General features: G+C 33.6%; 1 protein-coding gene across 2 annotated transcripts in view; it reads left to right on the top strand.

Moving 5' to 3' along the window:
- The window catches only part of LOC124369335 (DNA-binding protein RFX5-like), a 73198-nt gene that overhangs the window by 3498 nt on the left and 42723 nt on the right, over positions 1 to 26977 (top strand). For both annotated transcript variants that reach the window (XM_046827301.1, XM_046827300.1), the window contains exons 2-6: positions 10112 to 10451; positions 12747 to 12878; positions 13619 to 13738; positions 18283 to 18472; positions 21478 to 21598. In XM_046827301.1, coding sequence (XP_046683257.1) covers positions 10195 to 10451; positions 12747 to 12878; positions 13619 to 13738; positions 18283 to 18472; positions 21478 to 21598 — 820 coding nt within the window. In that variant the 5' untranslated portion in view covers positions 10112 to 10194. The remainder of the gene's footprint in view (positions 1 to 10111; positions 10452 to 12746; positions 12879 to 13618; positions 13739 to 18282; positions 18473 to 21477; positions 21599 to 26977) is intronic.

The following is a 26977-nucleotide window of genomic DNA, read 5'->3' as shown; positions in this document are numbered from 1 at the left end:
AACAATTACAGAAACTTTAAAACTCAATATTGTATAATTCAACATTTTATTATAAATACATTATTATACTAAAATGATGACATCACTAAATTTTCGGTATTTTAGCTTAATAGTAAAATGGACTCACCAGAAAAAATACCATATATTTAGAGTGGAGACTCTTCTATATTTTATCCTTTAGTACAAAGTGTACAGAAATTACTAATGTGTAATCAACTAATTATCAGTCAAATTAAATTAATATTATTACCTGCCCAAACCATTCAGCTCAACTAGTTTAGCTCAGTGCAACAGAGTGACCACCCTAAGAAATTAATTAAGAGTGAATCTTTTCAATTTGTCTTTTAGATATATGAAAAGTCTTTGGTAAAAGAACTTTTGAGCAAAGTTTTATATAGGCTAAACATACAAGTTAATTTACTGTTATTGATTTGCTCACAACTACTCTTGGGTTGTAAGTATAATGAACTCTGCCTCATTTAAACACCCTCTCCAGTTATTGAAAAATGTTTAAAACTTTTATGTCTTAATGAAAGGAATGGCATAATATCTTGTGGGTCTAAGGATTTATAAACAACAAGATTTCATAAGTGGTATAAGCATTTTTGTAAGTTTCACACAACAATTGAAGTTTGTTCACCTTATAAGTTAAATAACAATGTACATTATTTGACATAAAGGGTCTAAATTATTCTGCAATAGCAGCATAATATGTAGTAACTTTGTTTTGTGGATTATATATTTATTATTTAATATCTATAATTTTAAACTGCTTGAGATTAGAGGTTACAACATTTCAATTTAATAGTTCATTTCATTTGGATCCTTCTGTTGAAACTAAGTCAACAACAAATCTTAAGCTTCTGTGTAATATTCCTACTAGTTTTCAGCCCACTATATGTTAGCTATCATTGAAATCTAAGAAACAAGAATAAGAATATAAAACTAAAGTATACCTTACATGGTATGTTTTTTATTACAAGTAAAAAGTATCAAAGGTGATTTCTTTTGCACTTGAAAATGTTGTAATATTCTTATAATAATCAGAAGTTTTTTTTTACTAAAGCAAAAAATATCAATACTGTGAAGGAAACAGTATTTTTCCGGACATTTGCCATTGTTCAGTGAAACAAAAAGTCAGTAACACTACGTTTCGAGATCTGCGATCTGATCTCTTCTTCAGGGAAAGAACTAACCTAATACATAATTACAAACTAGGTTAAAATAAACAAATCTTATCAAAGCGTTGTGGCACGCCTTAGTCAGGAATCACAACCTACATGTTGTTTGTCAACTTCACTAACTCTATAAACATGCACTTAGTAAAAAAACTATACCAAACACTAATCATTAAAAATTAACTACGGAATACAGGTCACAATACGTCTTCATTCGTCTACTAACCACCTACGACTGACCAGAGGGACTAGCCAATGGTAATCGTCACGGCTGGCTAAAACAAGATGGCGGAAATAAAAAGGAAGGGGGATAGGAATGGGCCCTTTCGTTACTATTGGTTCATACGAGATGAACTTCTTAAAACCATATTGTGACTCCGCATTGGTTTATTACAAATATCTGATCCGTTTGATACTTTTGGTTTTCTCTTTAGTTCATTTTTTAGAATTGGCAACCAAAGCGGCCTAATCTTGACTGATGGTTGACTGATTGGTTGGTCTGCCAATTTAATGTATGTTGCCTCAATTAATTTCCTTTTGAAGAAATGTGGTTCCCGATGTATTATGTTGGCTTCATCCCAATTCATATGATGGTCTTCGGACCAACAGTGGTGTGCAATTTTTGACTTTTCTGTGAGGGTTTCTCGTGTTTTCTTTGTGCTCTTTTATCCTTACGTTTAGTCTTTTTGTCTCGCCTATGTATTCCCTATTGCAACTACATTTTATACTGTAAACACAGTTTTTGGAATCCTGTGTGCCATTTTTTGGTTTTGTTTCTACGAGACTTAGGTCTAAGAGTGTTGTGTGTTTTAAACGCGGTTCTAATGTTATACTTTCTACCTACTCTTCTAATTTTCTCCGATAATCCAGGCACATAAGGGATTGACATAAACGCAAATTTATCACAATTCTGTTTTTCTGACTCAGGAATGATTCTTCTGGTTCGTTTGCACTTACTTTATTACTAATTGAGGGTATCCATTGCTTCTGAGATCCGATTCAATTTTCTTAGATTCTTCTTTTAGTCCATCTTTGTCTGAGCACAAGCTCTTTGCTCTATCAAACAACAAGTAGGCTACTCCTTCTTTGACAGATTTTTGATGGTTGGATTGATAATTTAAATATTTTCCTGTGTGTGTTATCTTTCGAAAAACAGTTGTCTTAAGGACATCCCTATCTCTTAATTCACACACATCCAAAAAGGGAAGCTTGTTTTGGACTTCCACTTCCATTGTGAGGCGGATGGAAGGAGAAATACTATTAATGTGATTCAAAAAATGATTTAATTCAATGTCTCCATGAGAAAAAATAACAAAGGTATCATCCACATACCTCCACCAAATCTTCGGTTTGAACTGAGCTGAAGCCAAAGCTTTTCGCTCAAATTCCTCCATAAAGATATTGGCGAAAATAGGAGACAGTGGAGAACCCATTGCCATCCCCTCATCTTGACGGTAAATTTTACCCTCTAACTCAAAATAATTGCATTGAGTGCATAGTTCTAACAGTTCCATAATTACTGGCACGGAAAGTTTAGTTCTATCCTTTAATGTTTGGTCTTCTTTGAGACGTGATTTAATAATTCCGAGAGTTTCTGGAACTGATACATTCGTAAATAGACTTTTGACATCAAAACTTACCAGTTTGTCAGTTTCATTCAACTTTAGGGATTTTGACTTCTCTACAAAATCCCTGGAATTTTTGATGAAAGAGTCAGTTTTTCCTACCAATGGTGTTAAGATGTCCAAGAGGACTTTAGACAATTCCCTGCAAGGTGAATCACGAGAACTAATGATGGGCCGGAGAGGGATGGTAGGTTTGTGGATTTTGGGAAGGAAATACATATGGGGGATTTTGGAGTGGTGAGAAGTTAATTTAGATCTAAATTTATCTGAAAAAAATTCTTTATGTTTTCTTAAGGTGTTTGCTACTTTGCATTCAAATGAATCAGTCGGGTCTTTATTTAAAACTGTATAATTTGCCAGTATTTAAAGTTTCCGCAATCTTTTCTTTATACGCTACTGAGTCAAGTACAAAAGTAGCGTTGCCTTTATCGGCTGGTAAGATTTTGACCGTACGTCTTTCCCAAGGATCGACATGGCCTTTTTCTCCTCTATTGTTAAATTGGGTTTTGTGGGGGGAATTTTTCTGAGTAAAAGACTGCCCTCACAACGAAACCGGTCACCCTGTTCCTCAGATAACTGTGAAACAGCCGACTCGATTCCAGCTACGAAATCCAGTGCCTTTACTGATTTTTGTACCACAGAAAAGTTTAAACCCTTGGTTAAGACTGCTATTTCCGCTTCATTGAGGATTTTTGAAGAGAGGTTGATTACATTTTTATTATTTGCATCCGTATTCACGTTGCCATCTTTAGGCCAATCACATTTTTTGGGCCTAATTTTTTCAAGTTTGGAGATTTTCTTTTTCTTATCTGTTTCAGAAACTTTTTTACATCTATTTTGGATGCTTTCGAGAATGTTGTTGAATTCTGTACCGATCAGTGTATTCAGTTTTTTTACACTCAATACTATTTTGGAGGAGGCATCTTTCACGATGATGATATGCAATTCTTTCTTTAAGTAATGATTTAGAAGCAGAAGACAAAATTTTACTGGTTTTCCTACTATGAAAAGGAGTTTTTAGAGTTAACCCTATAGGCATAAGGTTTTCAACCTTACATTTATGCAAAAATGTTAAATGATTAATGTGTTTAGTTAACTTAAGATGCAATCTCTCAAGGTCTTTGATTTGTTTACTGGTTACGGGTCCGTACCGAGAATCAATTCTTTGTTTGAAGGTTATTTTTGACGATGGAAGGATTGTGAAGGAAACAGGTTTTTTCCGGACATTTGCCATCGTTCAGTGAATCAAAAAATCAGTAACACTACGTTCCGAGATCTGCGATCTGATCTCTTCTTCATCTCTTGTCTGATCTCAGACAACTGTTTTTCGAAAGATAACACACACAGGAAAATATTTAAATTATCAATCCAACCATCAAAAATCTGTCAAAGAAGGAGTAGCAACTCGTTGTTTGATAGAGCAAAGAGCTTGTGCTCAGACAAAGATGGACAAAAAAGAAGAATATAAGAAAATTGAATCGGATCTCAGAAGCAATAGATACCCTCAATTAGTAATAAATAAGTGCAAACGAACCAGAAGAATCATTCCTGAGTCAGAAAAACAGAATTGTGATAAATTTGTGTTTATGTCAATCCCTTATGTGCCGGGATTATCTGAGAAAATTAGAAGAGTAGGTAGAGAGTTCAACATTACAACCGCGTTTAAAACACACAACACTCTTAGACAAAGTCTCGTAAAAACAAAACCAAAAAATGACACACAGGATTCCAAAAACTGTGTTTACAGTATAAATTGTAGTTGCAATAGGGATACATAGGCGAGAAAAAAGACCACTAAACGTAAGGATAAAAAGAGCACAAAGAAAACACGAGAAAGGGTCTCACAGAAAAGTGAAAAAATTGCACACCACTGTTGGTCCGAAGACCATCATATGAATTGGGATGAAGCCAACATAATACATCGGGAACCAAATTTCTTCAAAAGGAAATTAATTGAGGCAACATACATTAAAATGGCAGACCAACCAATCAGTCAACCATCAGTCGAGATTAGGCCGCTTTGGTTGCCAATTCTAAAAAATGAACTAAAGAGAAAACCAAAAGTATCAAACGCATCAGATATTTGTAATAAACCAATGCAGAGTCACAATATGGTTTTAAGAAGTTCATCTCGTATGAACCAATAGTAACGAAAGGGCCCATTCCTGTCTCCCTTCCTTTTTATTTCCGCCATCTTGTTTTAGCCAGCCGTGACGATTACCATTGGCTAGTCCCTCTGGTCAGTCGTAGGTGGTTAGTAGACGAATGAAGACGTATTGTGACCTGTATTCCGTAGTTAATTTTTAATGATTAATGTTTGGTATAGTTTTTTACTAAGTGCATGTTTATAGAGTTAGTGAAGTTGACAAACAACATGTAGGTTGTGATTCCTGACTTAGGCGTGCCACAACGCTTTGGTAAGATTTGTTTATTTTAACCTAGTTTGTAATTATGTATTAGGTTAGTTCTTTCCCTGAAGAAGAGATCAGATCGCAGATCTCGAAACGTAGTGTTACTGATTTTTTGTTTCACTGAACAATAATGGCAAATGTCCGGAAAAATCCTGTTTCCTTCACAATCCTTCCATCGTCAAAAATAACCTTCAAACAAAGAATATCAATACTGTTTGAACTATTTAAACTGAAACTTTATTTGATAAACAATTATGTGGCTAGAGCCTTTGTACAAATGAATTATAAACTATAAGGGCTATCTGGATAGTATACTTAGTTTTTTATAACACATAATAGGGGTAGTGGCATGGTCATTGTATAACGATAAAGCCGTACTTATTTGTGGCAGTTTGAAAGTTGACAAAGGAGATCCAACAAAATTGTTGGCTTCAATTTGTTTCCTACAAATATTGTTAGTTGTGTTGTATAAACTGGTAGCAGAGAGGCTTTGTTATTTTAAGTTTTGTATGTACTGACTGGGTTCCCAAATATCCCTGATGGAAAATTTAATTTTTAATACCATCTTAACTAGAGCCTTTAGCTACATATTTTTCCAGGGGACAAGCCCTAAATTTGCTGCCCTTTTCCACCTCTGGTGGCAAAGAATTTTTTGCTGCTTCTTAATCAGCATGTAAATAATCCAAAAGTACTTAACAATTATTACTATATTTGTTTACTACATTTGTTACCCGCGGCTTCGTACACAATTTTCAAGATCTAAGAGCGTCCTTCTTAGTGAAATTATTTATGATCTAATATGATGGAAGACAATTTTTTCACTTAAAATGTAGGCATATATCTGGTAATTATTATTTTAATGCCCGTGGGAGATTTAAAAGTCAAATAAAAATTGTATTGGCTTATTTCAGGTTTTGCACGTGTCGAAGTATATATTTTTTGTTTAATTACATTACATTTCTGACGCCATACTTGAGTCCCTTTCTTAATATCCCAATCAAGGAAATTCAAACAAGTCTTATTTGGTAAAAAAACATATACTCCGGCCCTTTCAGTTTACATCCGTTGAAAGATATATCCAGTATTGAGTTTGTCTTATTGTCCCATTAAGAAAATAATATACCTGAGAAGGAGTTTAAAGATGGTCTATGGCCTGTTTACCAACAAACGGTCTAAAAGCGCCTATTCCCACCGCTCATACTGTCTAATACGGTGCCACAGTTAAGTTTGCCCTGTCCTTATAAAGAAAATATATACATATGTTGGTTTTCAAGCCCAACTTGTAGTCAATATGTCTACTACTGACCCTTGTAATCTATTTCCGGTCTAAGATACTTCAAATGCGATAATTGGGTTTGCTTTTTCATTACGACGAAGAAAATAAATATACTTATGTAAGAATGAAAAGTTACTGTGGTTAAATGTATCTATTTCAGCCGTTTAAATTACTTCTTGTCTAACTTATTTACAGTTTCATAGTTGAGTTTGCGTTGTTGCACAGATCAAGAAAATATGTACATGTGTAGGTTTTGGAAGATAACTTAGATGGAAAGCGTCTATTTCTGGTCTTCAGTATTTTAGGTAGTATATTAGATTTTGATTTTTTACCCCGATCAAGAAAATATATGCATGCAAAAGCTTAAAAATATGACTTTGGTCGCTTATTTTCTTCTTCCGGTATAAGGGATATAATATACAGTTGTTTCAGCTATTTTCATTTAAAATTTCTAAATAATCGTTTATAATAAGCTTTGTGAGATATAATTTTTGTTCTTTTTCAGACTGTAGTCTAGAAAAGAATAAGTCGTTGAGGCATATTTGTATCCATTCCCCCATTTTTCCTGATATCACAGTAAAAATATTATATACTAAGTCAAAGGAACCAACCAGTTTCGGGTACTTTAAGTGCAAACATTCACAGCTTTGTTTATTAATGTGGCATTTATAATAACATTTAAATAGTATTTCCTATACTTGTACATTAGATAGTTTAATGGTCACAGTTGAAATCTGTAATAAAAATTAGATAGTAACTTTGCCTTTCTAATCTGCACAATACTACTACCACTGTGTAATTAGTATTTTCTAAAATTTAAGTGTAAACAAATGTTTGTTTGTTTGTTAAGCTTCATTTAAAGGTGTTTACTGTTAGTTAAATTGGATTGTTTTTCGTAAATATTATAATTATTATTCCAAATTCTCAAGTATTCCAGAAATCTTTTCTGATATTCTCTCCCTAAAACCATTTATCGGACTCCAATGAATATCGTAAAAAAGAATTAGCCAAAATGGCCTAGTCGTTTACGAGATTAGTGCTTAGAAGCACATTTAACGATTAATTTTTATTTATAAGATTAGAAAGATAAAAACAAACTAAAAGTAAAAAAAATTTGTTATTTAAATTTCTTTCGTCATCCCGATATCCTCCTGCTGGCTACGACACTGTTTGAGAACAACTCAAATTTAAAATTTATCATTTAGATCTTTCAATGCATTAAAACTGGTGTTAATATCGCTAAAGACCTATATAATTACAAGGTAATGAGTCATCACTCCATGTTTCACATATCATGCTTCACTATGTACCCATTCAACCCATTCTTGTCTTTGTAGAAATGAACCGTAATCCCAAATTTAAAGTCTAGAGATAAAATCTTTCTTGAGATATCTCGCCACATGATACATTCACATTTTTTACTAGTGGGCCTACGACAGATTGTAGAGCAGTGTTAAAATAATAAAAGTTTGGGTGAGCTAGTATTACAACGCAAGAGTGCATTGAAGTGAAACATTCACCGATTTTTTATATTACAGTCTATTATATTTTCGTTTTACTGTATGAATACAAATGTCACTTGCTAAAATCTCAAATTATTGTACACAGTTAGTTTCAAAATTTATTTATTCTGCTATTTTCTCGTTGCCATCATGGTTACCCATATGACCAATGTAAAAATAACTGCTAACCTCAGCCAAATCTCATGAAGTGATAGACACTGTAATCGAACTCAGTGTTGCTAATATTAAAATGAATTTTCATGTAAAATTTAAAAAGTATAGGTCAGTTAGTTTTCAAGACATTGTGCGAACAGATAGACAGACAAGTAAAGAGAAATACATATTTTCCAGCCCCTCGAGTGATATGCTTCACTAACGCTGAGCCATCAAATCACTTTTTAAAATAAAAAGTATACAATATATCAACGCACATGCCTCCAGGAGGGCTCACTTCTGGTTGGTTTATACATTTCGATTTAATCCACACTGAGTACACTAAAACATATCACTTAAATAAGAGCAATTCAGTGAATGTCCAGGAGCTAGCACATCACTAACAGCAAATGTTGACATTCTGGGGTGCAAGGGTAGATTGATAGGTCTAGTCTACTGCGGTAGATAACTGTTATATGCAGTCATAAGCTAGATTAGACATAAGGGCATGCTAGCTCTGCCTGCTTTGACTGCAAAGGCTGGTACAGAGCTGGCCTCCTTTTACACATCCCGAATATTCTGTCACTGAGTAAGCAAGTGTAAACATCCTGTTAGGACTAATTGTAATGAGAGGTTTCTCAGTTTTTTGTGAAGAAAACAAATTTGAATGTTAAGTCACATTTAAAATGTGTTTATATTTAAGGATAAAAGAATTCAAGGAACATAAAGAGTTAAATCCAAATTATTATTTTTTAAATTTTATTCTTTAACTATAAATACATATAGAATATTTCAAGTTTCTTCAAACATCATCATTTTGATGTTTTACAATTACAATTACTACCAACAATTGTATGAATTTGAAGACAGGAGTGTAACTTTTGAAACTCATCTTGACAGGATATATAATCAGTAAACTTTGAAAGGGATTTTTGTTGTCTTATTTTTATTGCCCAGGGTGGTGTTGCTGCGGTAGTCTGACGATTTGTACCTTCAGAATGAGCAGGCGCCAGCCGCGGTAAATTAAGAATACCTTGAACTCTGTGTTAAAAATTAAACGTTTGCAATAGCGATTTCCAAAATTACAAGCCAACAACTACAAGGATAATAACTTTAAGAGCTCCATTTAATGTAATCAAAGTAGACTCTTTTGAACCGCTCGGTCAAGAATAAAAGTTGAGATGGTAATTTAATAACAAACGTTCTAATATAAGTCTAAAATTATGTACTAAAACAGTACAACACGGGTATCTGTATTTTTGACCTGATAGTAAAGCGATTCACGCATAGACTAACTAAATTATGCGTAAACAGCAGTTGCAATGCAATGACTGGACCTTCTATAATTTTACCATCCCTACAATTTTGCCGTCCGGGGCAAACGACCCTCCCTGCCCCCTCCCTAGCTGCGGCTCTGATTATAACTAAAAAACATAAAAAACATAAGCATAAAATATTCAGCAAATCAGCAATGTCATTTCTAAATTAACCTTTTTGTGGATTGTGTTAAGCATGTGTTTGGATAGAATGTGATAGTGTGTTCCTGAATAGTTCCAAACAAAATGAAAAGCAATTATACAGACTAATTTTTAAGTATGCATAACTTACTAAAATTGGCTATTCACAGAATTAACAGTATTAGCTACATTGGTCTTCATAAAATGTTCTTTTTACTATTATGAAAAAATGAAATTACATGGACGGATGGGGCAAGTGTCCATTTAATTACATATATCTCTTGATATCCAAAAAAATTGAGACTGGTTTATTCTGGTCGCAGTAGGTGCCCTAAGGATATACACATAATGAATTATAAGATATTGCTATGTTTTTTGCGGATTCTAAGTAAACTTATTAATGTGGCAGAGACAAAAAGAACAAGGAAATGTCAATGTAATGTGATCACATTAAGAGTTTACTGGAGGACAAATTAATCTATGTTTTGATTTAGTATATATTGTTTCAGATCAGATATGTATAAACTTGAAATTCTACTGGCAAATGGTCTATTCATAAACCTTACTTCAATTCTAATGGAGACAACCCAAAATGGAAGGTGTCCTTTCCAAACGTATTCACAATCCTGATTCATACCATAATGGTATTAAGGACACACAAGTCAAGGCTGAAGAAAAGATTTGGAATGAAAGTGAAGCGGTTTCAAATAGTAACTCACCACCATGTGTGATGCAAGAAAAATGCGCAACTTTCAACAACTTTCAAAATACAACCTCTTCCTCAAGTAGTCATACACATTTATTTAATGGCTCTGAGGATTTAGAAGAACAACTTTTACACTCTATCAGGTAATGTTCAGAAATGTATTATTGTACCTTAATATGAATAAATAGGCCTTTAAGTTTCTCCTTAATACTACAAGTTCTCATATGTTGACATATACCTATACCTTCTAATATTAAATTTAATCTTTGATGTAGCCTAAGTCTAGCTTGTAACCACAGTATGTATTATCAATGAATGTCATGAATGATTTTATTGCCTATAATGTTTTATTTAGTAACATTGTTATGAGCAATTGCATTTTAATTTTTGAAATATATTTATCAATAACTGGAAATAAAACTTTGTATAGGTCTAAAATTTTGCAATGAAACATACTCTGTGTGAATAGTATAAATAAAGATTTTTTTATCAAAACATAGAACACATTCTCCATTTAGACACTGCATTAGAGTCTAGTTAATCCAATCATATGTAACATAAAATGCACACAAAGTTAAATTACAATTTAAAAATAATAGTACATTTTTTCAATAGATAGGCCTTCTATAAATGAACACCTGATATCTTTAACCCTGGGTCTGGCAGTCATTTTTCCCTCAGATTGTAGGCCATTTTTATGTGTATCGTACCCGTAGTTAAAAATTTTGGTAAAAAATACATTTTTAATATAAACCTATATTATTTTGTTTCAAGACAATGTGGAGATAATTATGGTATAAAAACATGTGTAAACCATAAAAAAGACTGCATTAAAAACTTTCATTTTTAGGTGGTGGGACTGCCACATGTAAAGTGTGATAAAATAATAATAAATATTAGAATATTGTGTATTATAATCTGAGATAACCAGTTTATTTTATATTTTATCTAGTTTCAGAAAATATTTAAAGGTATCCAGGTTCTCTTAATGAATTAAATATATTTTAAAAACCACAAATTGTACACGAAAGGCTAAATTTGTTACTGTGGGTATGATTATTTTCAAATATAAAAAAAATATAACTCTTATACTAAATGTTTACAAAATTTGGAGAACCATATATATTACAAAACAGTAAATTTATTAATAACCAATTTCTTCATTTTTTTTAAATTGGTGGGACGTATCAAAATTTGTTACTAAGAGTACGATCATTTTCAAAAGTAATAAAAAATACAATTTTTACTCTAAATGTTTTCCGAAATATACAAAAAGTTAGAGAATTATGTTCACTGCAAAATTATAAATGAGTCATTACCTGATATCCTGCTAATGTAGGCTTATAAGTGCATAGGCATAAAGTTGTGGGAGCGGCAGGTTTTCGAAAAATCATGTTTTTTCTTATGTAAATTTTAACATGGAAATATTTCACTGATTATATTTTGGGGTTTAGTTTGGGGTTCCAGAAAGCATAAAGGGAAACCTAGGTGTCACTGTCAAGGCCTAGGTTGTCTGTGTCTGACAGGTCGACACTGTCAAGGCCTAGGTTGTCTGTGTCTGACAGGTCAACAAGTTTTCGGTCAGACAACCTATCAGCAATGTTTTGGGACATTATTGAAATAAAAGTTAAAAAAAGCTACCAATATACCAACATAATACACCATACCATTACTAATTTTCATAATGGCTAGATGAAGGTTATCTTTCTGGTAAGTTTTATGACATGACTCTGACATCACTGTTTCCAAAATAAATTTCACTATTGTAAATCTTTCTGTTTGAAATGGTATATAAATAGTGGTGGTACTGTCAATTTATGTACTATATGAACTGTCAAAACATGTGCATGTCTGATCAACATTATAATGTCGCTTGCTAGTTCCTGGTTAAGTAAATCCAATATATCAACTGTTTTTTACCAAAATTATTGAGTTTTACAAAGTGTTTGTCACTAAATACACTATATAAAAATCACCTGGTTCTCTAAATTTATTTAATAGCTTGGAAATAAATATGAATGTCTTAATTTATTCCTTGACACTTAAAATTTTGCAATTCTCTGGATTAAACAAATATGAAACGAAAATTAAATACTTTTTATACCTGTTTAAATTAAAATCTGTACACATGCTTTGAACTCTTACTAATTCTAGAAATATTTTAATTCTTATGCATAGATTCCATACATATACATAGTTTATATATTGTAATAAATAATATGGATTATTAACTTTTCATACGCTGTAAGCGGAATATCTCGCTGATCAAATCTAACTCTAAGCAATAATATCTCGTTATCTTTGTTAGAATGTGTGTGAGTGCTTCTTTGGTGTTTTAATGTGATATGGTGGCAGTATGACTCATTATGACATCTTTTTTATTTAAGGTATTATGTTGATTTTTTGTTAGAAGTAAACACTTAATGCATATTTTCCAGGCCAGATAGCAAGATAGTTGTTAATGATTTGCTTGAAAAAATTAGGCAACTATCTCTACTCCAAAAAATGTTGTTATATCTAAAACTGCCTCCCTCTACTGATGATCCTGACTGCATAGATCCGCTACGCAAGTAAGTATTATATGATCCTATTTATTACTTTACAAGTAATATCATACTTTATCAATATGCTGCAACCTGTATCTATCTTGAGTATTTGTGTTTGACAATGCTTGCACAATGAGACGCCATTTTATAAAGTATAATGGTTGAAAGCAATGTAATGTCTATAATAACCTTTAAATGATGTTATACAAGATTTTTATAAAAATCCACATGTAAAATTTCTCTAGATCTTATTCTGCATGAAACTTTTTAAACTATACAAAATAACGAATAAATTCACATTTCAAAAGCAGATAACCTTGCACAACAGTCAATAATAACTAAGTATCACAAAAATCTAAACGTGTGCACATCTGATTGTCACGAATATTATCACTTAGAGTGATAGCTGGACTACTGTGAGTGCATTCGGACTGACAAAACAAACAAAAGCTTGAGTTGTGACTGTCACAGGATGTTATGATTTTGTAGGTGTCTTACACACTAATTGACTTTTGGGCACTCATTACTAGTGGCACAGACGCTAACCCTAGTGACTTGCTATAGCATTACCAAAAAAAGAATTACATAAATAATACATCATTCATTCACAGTAACTTACTCTAAAGAAAAAGTTATTTGCCATAGGTTTAAAAAACATTATTGTAATAATCACATCTTTTAGATATAAATATTTTCTCTGCTGATACCACGGTTGCACCAGTTTTATATTTTAATACTAACAAATTTATGAATTCTGTCTGCAGACCATTGAATCCATTGGGAAACCGGTTAGAAGTCAGCCAAGCTCTAGCTTACATCAAATCTCACTTCCTCCCTGATCCAGATGTATCTCTTCCTAAAAAGGATATTTACAATGAATATACGTATGTATTTATTAGTATTTGTGTAATTTGCTTCATGACACTTTTGATAGAAAATATGTTAAGTCTTTGATAAGACAAGTAGTTATATATATTTTACTTAAGCCGGTGTAAATTATAAAGCTGATAATTTAATAAACTGATTTATTATAGTTGATATTAAAAGTTGACTGACATCCCTACTGTGGAGTAATACATATTCTAATTTTATAAATTAAGTTATTCTGTAATCACTACCAACTTTGGATAATTTTATTTTTATGATTATAAACTTTACATTAAAAAACCAGCTGTAATAACTACTATAATGTTTAATGTTACAAGACGGCCATTTTACTTCTTTATAGACACCCAACTTTTTTGAATTTTAATGGTATTAGTGGGGGTTTAACAAGCAAAATTAAGATTTTGTTCTTTATAAATTCAGTTAAGAAAATATTATAAGTACTAAGTAACAACTTGAAATTCAGTTGATATGCAAATAAAATCTTATTTTTATAAAATTGAACTTCTCTTAACACTGCAACAAAAAATGAGAAAGTAAAATGGTTTTAAGTTGAAACAATCTTGTTGTACAAGACCCAAGGTTTTTTATGTATAGGTAACTGAAATTCACAGAAGGGTTTTTTATGTATTGTATTGACCATATTGTCATGGTGATAACACATGTTGCTGAAAGAATAAGTCTCATTTACCATGACCAACTTAAATATAAAAGCATTGTCTTTGAATTTACTGCCAATTTGTAATATCTATACAAATAGCTTATGTGGAACAAATGCATCTTTATGCATAATAATACACAATAATACCTATTATTAAATCTGGTAACAGGATTGTTACAGCTAGTAAGTATCAATAACAATAGTAATTATTGCGTGTTACAGAAAAATTGACTTTGAAACCTTCAATCTGATCTCTTAGACAGATGGATGTAACTCTTGTGAGCTATATCAATATGGTTATGTCTCTTCCACAGAGTCACATTCTGTGTAAAAACTTATTTCATACCTGTAGAGCCAAAACATATTTGAAAGTAGTAAAATGTATTACAAAATACATAATTATTATTTTAGTAAGGGTTAAAAACTGACGACTCACAGATGACTAATTAAAACCAGTAGCAAATGACATTGTGTGTAAAAGTAAAGTCATGGAGGGGAACTCCTCATCTTTGGTATGACATTACAGTGAATTTCCTTCTCCTTCTTAATCATATCCTCACTCCTGCTCCACCCAACTGTTTCGCTTCATCACCCCCTAGTCCTAATCAGTCCTTTCTGTTATGCTTCATATACACTATATGACTTAGTTAATTATTTCATCTAATTTGGTTGGATGGCAGACTGGATTGGGTTGGGGCTTGGTAGTGTGTGGTGAGGGGCAAACCACATGTATCGAGTTGGCTGGAGCTCTGGTTTACCATCTCGGCTGTAAACACATGCAAACTGCATATGTACCATAAAAAGTCTTGTGCGGTAGACCAGGTTCAATACTGTAGGAGAATCCCTGACCAAACCTAGGCTTCTGTTGTTACCTCTCCTCTCCTCCTTCTTGGGGTCCTTAATAATCTTTAGACCTTCTTTTTTTGGCATTCGCTCTTCATTCCTTAGGATTTTCTCCAACTTTTAGCTGAACCAGAAACCCTCTTTCTCAAGTTTTTTTTTCCGGTAGCACAGTCAATTGCAAAAGTTAGCAGAGCAGATTTACTCTTTTCTTTCCACTTGCCCACAAACTAGCCTCTGTTCTGTTCCTTTACATAAAATCTTTTCATTAGTAATTTATACTGTTTGGAAATTAGGCAGTCGTAATTTTGTTTATACAATCTTTTCCTCGGACACAATCTTCAAGCTCTCCCCTCCCAAGACTTGAGGCACTCCTGTTTTCCATTTAGCCAGTTTGCTTTGCCTTGATCTTCTCAGGTTATAACGAAGACACGTTGTCTCCTGTTGATTCCATGTAAGCTTGGAGAGGGTGGTCTGATGATTTTAATAGCTTTTTTATTAATGTTGTTAATGTGTTAAAAAATAGCTGTGATATTTTAGATGTAGCAAGTTCTGTTGATATGTTGAAATCGTCAGGTATTAAACCCCCTGGCCTGTGTAGTTTTAAGTGGACAGTTGTAAATAGTAGAGATGTATATAGTTCTGTGTATAGGTTAAGTAATTCCAGATCAGAAGATGTCTATGGACTTTCCAACTTTGTATTAAAGGAAATATTAGATGTTATAATCTATCCTTTAACACAGCTGATAAACTGGGTGCTTACTGATGGAATATATCCACAGTGCCTTAAAATAACAATAACGGTACCTTTGCATAAGAAGGGTGACAAAATGAATTTAAACAATTATCGGCCTATTGCCCTAGTACCCGTTATATCAAAGTTAATAGAGACTATTGTGAAAAACCAATTGGAATATTATTTTGAGTACAATAATTTGATTTCTTCATCTCAGTATGGGTTTAGGAAAAATCTGTCAACTGTTAAAGCTGTAGATAATATTGTCTCTTATGTATTGAATAACTTTGAAAATAAGGAAGAAACAGCTGCTGTGTTATTGGACTTAAGTAAGGCATTTGACGTTGTACCTCATGATGAACTCATTCAAAAATTTAAATATTATGGTCTGGAGAACAATGCTTTGTCTTTGATTATGTCTTATTTGAGCAATAGACTTCAGCTTGTCAAAGTAGGTGACCAGAGATCAGGACTTAAGAGGGTAGCAAGCGGGGTTCCCCAGGGCTCAGTCTTGGGCCCCTTCTTGTTTACTGTCTTCATTAATGATCTCCCTAAATTTGTCCCTGGTAAGGTTGTTTTGTATGCTGATGATACTACTCTGTTATCATCAGACAGAGACTCAAAATTAAATGATGTCATTATGGGCTATATGAGGGAAAGGTCCTATCTCTGGTTCTCTGCTAATAAATTAACTGTTAATAATAACAAGACCGAGGAAATTGTCTTTAGTTTACGTAATGCTGAAAATAAGTCTGTAAAACTACTTGGTATCAATTTAGACTCAAAGCTTAACTGGGGAATCCATACAAACCATTTATGTATTAGATTAGCAAGAGTGATATTTCTACTAAAAAAAACTAAAATTGTATACAAGTCTTAATCTAGTCATTAGTGCATATTACGCTTTTTTTAATGTACACCTTCTGTATGGGGTTTTACTGTGGGGCAACTCTAGTGGAGCCAAGACTGTGTTTAAGTGGCAAAAGAAAGCCATACGCTGTATAGTAGGAATTAGCGACAATGAGTCCTGTAGGCCATTTTTTGAAGAACTGGGTATACTTACGCTTCCATGTATATATATATTACACAGTTTAGTTTTTGTTAAGGAAAATCTTGACTCTTTCAATCTTAGAAGCTTTAACCATGAATACAACACTAGAATTAAAAATACAATTGATGTACAATATGCTAGGTTAAGTAAAACTCAACAGAACTATGCAATAACCGGAGCTAGGCTATTCAATAAGTTACCATTAAGTGCTAGATCAATTTCTGTTGGTAGGTTTAAGAATGTTGTTGCAGAGTGGCTCAAGAGAAAAACGTTTTATTCTGTAGATGAGATTTTTAATGATAATTTTAGTGACTTACAATTTTAAACTTTTAACGTAGATATAGATTGTATTTATTTTAGGCTCTGTAGGCCTACTTAGTGATATTTTTTAATATCACACTTGACTTTGTCAATACAATTTTGTAATTGTTGGACGACAATAAAATGATTCTGATTCTGATTCTGATTCTGATTCTGGTCTTCCTTGTCCCTTCATGGTCTATTCCATGATTGAATTCTGAACAGCTTCCATCTATTTAAAGCTGAGGATAGTTCCTGAAAACCCACGTCCAGTATACCCAGCCTTACTTCTTCATTAGCTACACCTGTTTTAAAGACATTTTGTAGGAAGGTGCAAAATGCTCGTTTTGTTCCCCTGCTTGTTGTCTTTCCTCCATTTTTTATTTTTTCTTCAGATGTATGTCACGGATTGATCCATCTTACTGAGGTCTCTTTGACCCTCCTTCTACCTGGATTGTACCTTTGATTGTTGAATTTAAATCTTTAGGTATTGGCTTTATTGAAAACTGTCTGGCCTCTTTTAAGCAATGCCCAATTTTTATCAGCCATCTGAATCTTTTCCTGGCTGCATTCCTCAACTTTTAGATCTCCAGGACAAACCTTTTGATCCTTTTGAGGTTCTTCTGTGGGGTAATCCTCCAGAATTGCATCGTCTCCTGAGGTATGAACTTAAACTAGTACATATAGATAGCAATGGGTATGTTATCAGGATTCTGTGCTAATTCAATGCAAGAAGTCCACATCTTTGAAAGTATTCATTAAATTGCAGATAAATTATGTGGCAGGGCATCCTTCTAATTCGGGTGAATTTTGAGCAATGTAAAATTTGTCTATTAATCTTTTTATTGTATGTAATTTTATTCTTTTATGTTTTATATTAACACATATATTAACTCCTACCTAATAATGTGGAATGGCATTATATTATTCTAAGCTACATTACTGATATTTACAGGATTTATTGCCTCAGGAGAAAGACAAAGCCTTTGTCAACTGCTGACTTCGGAAAAGCCATGAAACAAGTGTATCCCGTGGTACGGCCTCGCAGGTTGGGGGAACGTGGCAACTCACGCTACTGTTACTCAGGCCTCCGCAACAGAGATCATCTCAGCAAGCCAAACACACCACAGTTCCCCAACTGTCAGGTATAATTCTGTAATGTAGTTGAAAAAACATAATTCAATTCAATATTTAATAATTATTTTGTAATCACACAATAATTCATCTTTAAATTGCAAATCCTTGCCTCCAGAAAGTTTCACACCTAAGTCTTTTGACTCTATATTCTTCATACATCTCAGAATCAATTACTCCATATCATATACAGTATACTTACAAAGAAAGCAAGCTCATCTGCTTCAATCTGGGTATTCTGTCCCAAAATGCAATTATATTATCTATACCAAAGCTTACAGCAATAAAGAATATAATTTAATGATTGTTCTTTTTGCACCTGGGACAGATCGGGTCATTCCTAATTCCCACTACATTATGATGCTTTCAAAGTGAGTTTTGACTAGTAAGAAGACCTACCCCTGATTGCAACAATGATCTCCACCAGGATAGCACCTTTTTGCTTCTTCATGCACATAGATCTTTAATAAAACAGAAGAGAAGCAAGATGAACTTGTAAATTTATCTAGCAATAGGACAGTAAAAACTGTCATCTACAATTAAAATCTCATTAATTTTGGTTAATGGCTTATGATGATCACCAGGATAAGAGTAAAAATCTCATAGTACGAGGGCTGTTCAGAAAGTAACCTCCGGTCGATTGAAAAAAATACACCAAGTTAAGTAAAAATATTTTAATATATACATCTTACAACTACATCTTTGCACTATTTTTCGACATAGTCTCCATCACGATTGAGGCACTTATCGTATCTCTTCACAAGCTTTGAAATTCCTTCTGCATAAAAATCACCCGCCTGTGCCTTGAGCCAGCCTGTGACCGCATCTTTGAGCTCTTCGTCGTCATCAAACCGCTGGGACCCGAGCCATTTCTTCATATGCATGAAGAGGTGATAGTCGCTTGGCGCCAGATCTGGGCTGTAAGGTGGATGGTTGAAAACGTCCCACTTGAAGGACTTAAGAAGGGCTGTTGTTCTGCAAGCAGAGTGAGGACGGGCGTTATCGTGCAAAAAAAACGATACCGGAAGTCAGCATACCACGGCGTTTGTTCTGTATAGCCCGTCGTAATGTTTTTAGTGTTTCACAGTACACGTCTTGATTAATGGTCGTCCCACGTTCCATGAATTCAACCAACAACACCCCTTTGGCATCCCAAAAACACCGTTGCCATCAGTTTTCTGGCAGAAAAATCTTGCCGGGCTTTTTTTGGTTTGGTAGGCGAATCTGAATGTGCCCACATCTTTGATTGTTCTTTTGTCTCAGGGTTTACGTACTTAATCCAGGTTTCGTCACCGGTCACGATTCTGTTTAACAATGGTTCTCCTTCGTCCGCATAACGTGACAGAAAGTCTAATGCAGAGGCCATTCTTTGAGTTTTGTGGTGGTCGGTAAGAATTTTGGGCACCCATCGTGCACATAACTTACGGTAACCCAATCTTGCTGTCACTATCTCGTACAAAAGAGTCTTAGAAATCTGTGGAAAATCAGTAGACAACTCCGCCATTGTGAAACGTCGATTTTCACGAACTTTTGCATCAACTGTCTGAACGAGTTCGTCAGTCACCAAGGATGGTCTACCACTCCTCTCTTCATCATGAACGTTTTCTCGTCCACTTTTAAATAAACGTACCCATTCACGGACAACTCCTTCACTCATAACTTGTGGTCCGTACACGGCACAAAGCTCACGATGAATAGCTGCTGCAGAGTATCCTTTGGCTGTAAAAAACCGTATAACAGCACGCACTTCACATTTGGCGGTATTTTCTATTGCAGCACACATTTCAAACTGCCACAAAAACTAAACTAGCGCAGGTACGATGTTCACTCGACTACAGCTTGATGCCGACTGACCTGCTTAGTGCGTGAATGCACAGATGGCGCGCTACTCCCCTCCACTACCCGCACTGTGACCAACCGGAGGTTACTTTCTGAACAGCCCTCGTATATTCCTACTATTTGTGACCAAGTATAGATGTGAACAAGTTTTCTCTGCTTTGTGCTTTATGAAAAACAAGTATAAAAACTGGCTCAACTTCAAGTTAAATTTTCGTGTCAAGCCAAAAACTTACAGTACTTTTACCAAGAAAATCTTTCAACGCATAAGAGAGCATGACCACTTTAAAGATACACTTGCACAAGCCAGGAGCAACAAACAACTGATACCTCTCAACCGTGACATGTTTGGTTCTTCTGGCTTGTACAAGCGTATATTTAAAGCCATTGTGCTCGCTTATTCGTTGACGGATTTTGTTGGAATAAGTACCGTTGGGATTGTAATGAAATTGCTCAAATAGTGCATATCTAGTATGTTTTAATTATACTGGTTTTTTTCCTTATTTGACTTTAAACATTTTTAATAGACGCCATTTTGTTAATATTGAAGAAAATAAATTATTTTTCATTTTCCTCTCCTATATTCAAATGTACATACCAAATTTGGTTTCTTTAGCTTTTAACTAGTTTTAGAGATAGTAACTTTTATAAAAAATACAAAATGGCGGCTAGCGGCTAAACAAGACAATTCTCGACCTATATTTGTATGACATTATTTGTTTAAAATGATGAGTACTATTAGCCACAGACGTTTGTGACATCCTTTTGTGAACACCCTGTATATCTAAACTCTACAAACCTGTAGAGCCAGTACATGACAAAACAGAAAATATATTCAACAAAACAACATAGTTTAAGGTACAAAAAGAAAACCGTTTAGGGGTTGAATTACACCATATCAAATGTACGTGCTGACATGAGTTGCATCATTTATATGCACCAAGTTTGTGTCACATGCTGCACTCTTGTTGCTCCTGGTTTGTCCAACTTCAGTGGAGAAGGTTTCCACCATTAATAAATATTCAATTTTTTTAATATAAAATGATGAGTACTTGCACTCTAATTTTGAGTTGTTAAATCTGATCTTTTCATGCTCATGTTATTTACAATAGGTTTATTAAATATAAAATGTGCATTTCTCAACATACTTGTTGCTTAATTGGTACACTGTTTCAAATAGGTCCGAGATGATGTTTCCAGCAAGATTTGCACTTGGGCATCAACAATTTTAAAAACTCAAGTTAAAAATCTGACAGAATTAAGCAGCATAATATCATCTAATCCTGTTAGCATCCAATCAGGTATGACTTCTAAAATTTGTTTTGTATTCTGATTTTTTATGTTGTATTTAGGTTTAATTTATCTTATACTCCTATACTTTGGTTTTAAGATAAAATAATGCAATATACTTCAAACTTATTGTAGATAGTCATATTTTAGTACAACTTAAAGTTGTCCGTTTATTTTGTGTTGCCTAAACATTCACTGTAATTAAAATATACAAAGCATATATTTATTCTCTCTTTATTTATTTTTTAGCTTGAAATATCTTTTTTTATAACAGTCTTGTTATAATGAATGTGATTTATCCTTTAATAATATTTTGTAGTTACTTATTATTGGTTTAGTGTGATTCTTAAAAACAATTAGAATGGTCAGGCACATTGTAAATATGTATAATTGTAGTGCAAATTAATCAGGCCAGCTTATACACTTTAATTTATTAAATTTGTTAAGTTTAATTGTATGTAATTAGAATACAAAGATTTGGATAAAATCTCAATTACTGTGTTTCAAAATCCCGTTTTTAATTCAATAATATTGTAAATATTCAAAATGTAAATAGTTTCATGTATAAAACCGTATGTTCAATTTTAACACTTCCTTTTGCAATCCTTAATGTTTATGACAAAAAGTGAACAAGTGAACACAAATGGTAAATAAGGTTTTTTAAAGATAGATTGCAGTCAACTAGACAGTTTGTATTTTGATATTAATGAGGTTATGAGGTAGAGTGGGAATAGTTGAGTGGATATGTACAAAAGTGTGTTGGTGCTGTTCTTTGAGTGTTTTAAATGGATTGTTGAAAGTGGCGACAATAGTTTTATTATTATAATATCATTAAGGCACTACTAAGAAGGCTCAGTGGTTAAATAACAGTTTTTTGCTATTTAATTATAACATATTTTGATAAATCTACAAAGGACTAGTCTTAACCTAAATATAAATAAACATAGATTCTGAATTAATTATTTTTTAACTATGCATAATATTAAACTTTGCCTTCCTTTACAAACTCAATCACATAAAATGAAATAGTAAGTTCCCAAAATGCCACATAGTTAAAAATGAACTGTTTTAAAAACTAAATTAGAGGAAACATACGACTACTTACATAGTACAGAGTCAACTGTTGCTATTCAAAATAGTATACTCAATTTCACATAACTGTTTTGTAAATAAGAAATTGATCATACTGGATCCATTAGTTTTTTAAAGTTTACAACAGTAATTTAGTAAATTCCATGGAGGTAGTATAAACTGACTATATATATATATATATATATATATATATATATATATATATAATATATATATATATATATATATATATCTAATATATATACAACCGCATGTGTAACTGACTGACTGACTCACTCACGTATACTAATTCTAACCTACTTCCAGATGAGTTAGAGACTTGAAATTTGGTACACAGATAGCTTTCCACGTGTAACCACCAGGAAAATCCCGAAAAGTGAGAATTTTTCATTTTCAACCCCTCAAAAAAATTCCCAAAAAATCGCGCATTCTTCACCCCTGCAGGCATTTTTTGTAAGCCCGATAGCGGGCGAACCGTTGGAGCTAGCTCGGATCTGACGGAAAATTCATGGTCAGGAATGAAGTGAACTACAAAAAAGGTCTAATGACTTTTTGCTCTATCTTCCATGGTTAAGCGACAAAACGCTCGAACATTTGAAATTCCAGAGATTTTTTCGATAAAAATAATGTTTCAAGCCCGATAGCGGCCGAACCGTTGGTCGTAGCTCAAATCTGATTGACCCATCAAATTAGCAAATTGCGCGATCTACAGAAAAGGTCCAGTAATCTTTTGCCCTATCTCGATTGGTTTGGCCGAAAAACGTGATTATGTACAATTTTGTTGTAACTTTTACGCGAAACTTTTGTTTTTGGGGTCGATAGCGGCGAAACCATTGGTCGGAGGTCAAAATAAGACTAACGTTTTATTTAGGAAATAAGATGACCTACAAAAAAGGTCCAGTGACTTTTTACTATATTTCCCTTAGTTTGACCGCAAAACGCGATTAAGTGAAAATATTGGACATTTTCGCCTAAAAATTTACATTCCGGGCTTGATAGCGGCTAAACGGTTGGTCGTAACTCAAAACAAATTTTAAACGGGATTTAGGAAATCACGTGATCTACAGAAAAGGTTCAGTGACTTCGGGAGTTGGCTGAGCGTTAGCTAAGCGTCAATAGTAGATAGGGACAGAGGAATATTTATTATGTTCACAGACACAATACCCTCTAAAAAAGGCCCAAGTGTGTCATTAACCCCCGGTAATATTAACCCCCCCCCCGGGGATTTCCTGGTATGACCTGATAACCTCCTGTACATTCAACCCCCTGATGTGTTAACCCCCCTGGTAACATTAAACCCCCCCAGGGAATTTCCTGCCATGACCTCATGTCCGAATTTTTACCAGTCACCAAATCTCTTAACCCCCCCCCCCCCCTGGGAAGATCCTGGTATGACCAGATAACCCCCTGGAGACTTATCCCCCGGTAACGTTAACCCCCCCTGGGAATTTGTTCATATGACCAGACAATATCCTGACGAAATTAAACCCCCTCTTGTCTTAACCTCCTTAACATTAATCACCCACCCAGGGAATTTCTCGCCTTGACTAGATAGTCTCCTGGTGATATTAAACCCCTGTTCGACTTAAAATACTGCCTTGAGGTCGGTTTTTATTATGTTTATACTAAACAATTCAAGATAGCTGACCCGTGCAGACTTTTCTCCGAGCTCATTTCTGGCTAAACCATAGGTCGTAGATCAGATCTGAGGGCACAATCGAAAGGTCCAGTCACTTTTTGTCGTATCTCTAACGGTTTAACCGCAAAATGCCCTCAAAGTCAAAAGTTTTTACGAATCCGGAAAAAAATCTATGAAAAAGGTCAATTTTTAAATCCCTTGTCATTTACTTAATGTCCGGACTTAACCAGTCACCGAATTCCGCTTATCCCCGAATTTGCAAGCGTTTACTTTGGGGGCCTGGGGGCGTAGCCCCCAGCGAGCCGAAGGCGAGTATATATATATATATATATATATATATATATGAACAGACATTCTCATTAATTATCATCAGTGTGACAGCTTAACTGGTTGAGTGCATATTTACTAGCACTGGGATCCCCAGTTCAATCTTCAGAGAGAGCAATAACTTTTTGTATCAGGTGTAAATATAAAATTAAAAAAAAAAAATATATATATATATATATATATATAATGATAAATAAATTATATATAGAGCTAGTCATATTTTAATGTATATTTCAAACGTAGAGTGCAACGTAAAAATGCATTTTACAATGTTGAATTTTATGGCACTCATGAATCTGCAAAACTAACATCATCTGACTTGTGTTTTTATCTAATAAAGCTAAGTTTGGAAAACCCAAAACAAAAATTTTAAAATTTAATAAAGCACTGCAGGAAACTGAACAATCCTTGGCTGAATGTTCCTATGAAATTCCCTTTAACGGTGGAGATGAAGTTTTTCATTGTTGATAAGAATGATATGGTAAACAGTCAGCTTGAGGAAAGAGAGGCTAGGCATGCTTATGAGATGCAGAGTATGTTTGGGCAGTTGATAGACAGACGTGGATCTAATGACTTTTATAAATATTTTGCAAGTAACTACTATCATCCTTGAAGATTACAATGACACAGTAATAACAAATAATTGATTAAAAGCACTGACATCGAAAAGGCTTTACAAAAGGAAATAGCACTGCGGTTAGAGGAGCTTGAACTGTCTGTCTGTGTGGATGAGGATATTGAGTTGGATGTAAAAAAACAAAAGGACACTATCAGGCATTAACTCAGAATTTATCAAGTTATATTGAATTATGTTAAACATAAAAATAATACAATCAACAAACTCAATAATAGTATAACTACTTTAAACAATGAAGTAAGCCAATTAAGGAAGGAAAATAGTATTCTTAACAACAGGATGAATCAACTAAAACAAATTGCAGATAAAGAACAAATCAATTTTACGAGTCAAATAAATAACTTCAAGTCTGTGAGAACTGCCCTAAAACTACAAATAGAACAATTTGAACAACTGAATAATCTTAACAAACATTTTAATAACAAGAACTGTAATATAGGCTTACATGAAAATTATGTAAATTTTAATTTATGCAATACACTCTTGGCAAATGAGTGGATTCTTGATGACTCAATTTCATTGTACTTCAATTTCCTCCTTCAAAGCAATGTAATCAAAATGCCTTTTTCATGAACCCAAACCTAAGCTAAGGTGTTAAGTGTGTTAATGATATTGACTGTTTTTTTGGAACCTGAAATGATTAGTAAATCTTAGATTTTCATTCCAATTAATGATACTAAAGGAATAATAGAGGTCAGTGGTTCTCATTGGAGCCTACTGTTTTATAGCAGGGCAGATAAAACATTTTATTATATAGATTCGGTCAAGATTTATAATCTGAGTCATGCTAAAGTTGTATTCACAAAGCTGGAGCCCTATGTGTATTCATCTGGGCCATGTTATTTCAATGTAGTGAACTGTCCACAGCAGAGAAATGACATTGAATGCAGTATACACTTGCTTATTTTTGTGGTATGGTTGATGAGAAGGATATCAGCTTGGACAGATTATGAGACCTTTGGTTATGAGGGATATTTTGGTGTCTTGAAATCAGGGATTCAGATGTAATTCGGAAGCATGCTATGGCCTACTTAACATATAATAAACAATACAAGGAGTTGAAAGGAGACATTCTTAAAGAGCTAATATTTAAAATTATATCTGGTAAAGGAGATCTTAAAGCAAACCAAACCAAAGAGAAAATTCATGAGAAACAGTCATCACATGAGACATGTAAGATTACTGAAAAACAAGTATCAGCTGCAAAAAAAAAAAAATGAAAAGTATGCAGGGACTCTTTAACCATCGGTGTGCAAGATAAGACAGCGTCACAGGGTGTTGCTACAAATAAGTACAGCATTTTGGATGGACTCTCAGGAAACTGTGCAAAAGAAAATGGATTTTATGATAAAAATCATTCCATTAAGAACCATATTGAGAAAAATAATACTTGTACAGATAAATCTAACAGTGGGAAAACTAAAACTGGTATGAAGGGTGCAACATTTAAATTTCAGTTTAAAATTAAAGTGAACCTTTCCTCAGATAGTCAAGGTTCACTTTTTTCATCAAAATTGGAGGAGCTGAGTAATGGTAAAGTGAACTGCTTTTGGTATGTACGAGCTAACACTACTCTGACTCAAGTGGCTAACTCTGCTTCCTTATGGGATGGTACTAGTCCAGTCATCCTTATGGGAGGAAGTAATGATAGTCTAAATGGACTTTTTCAGAATATTTATTCTAACTTTGAAATCA

This window comes from Homalodisca vitripennis, chromosome X (genome assembly GCF_021130785.1).
Source record: "Homalodisca vitripennis isolate AUS2020 chromosome X, UT_GWSS_2.1, whole genome shotgun sequence".
NCBI classification, from domain to species: Eukaryota; Metazoa; Arthropoda; class Insecta; order Hemiptera; family Cicadellidae; genus Homalodisca; species Homalodisca vitripennis.
This window is presented reverse-complemented; position numbering and strand designations above follow the sequence as displayed.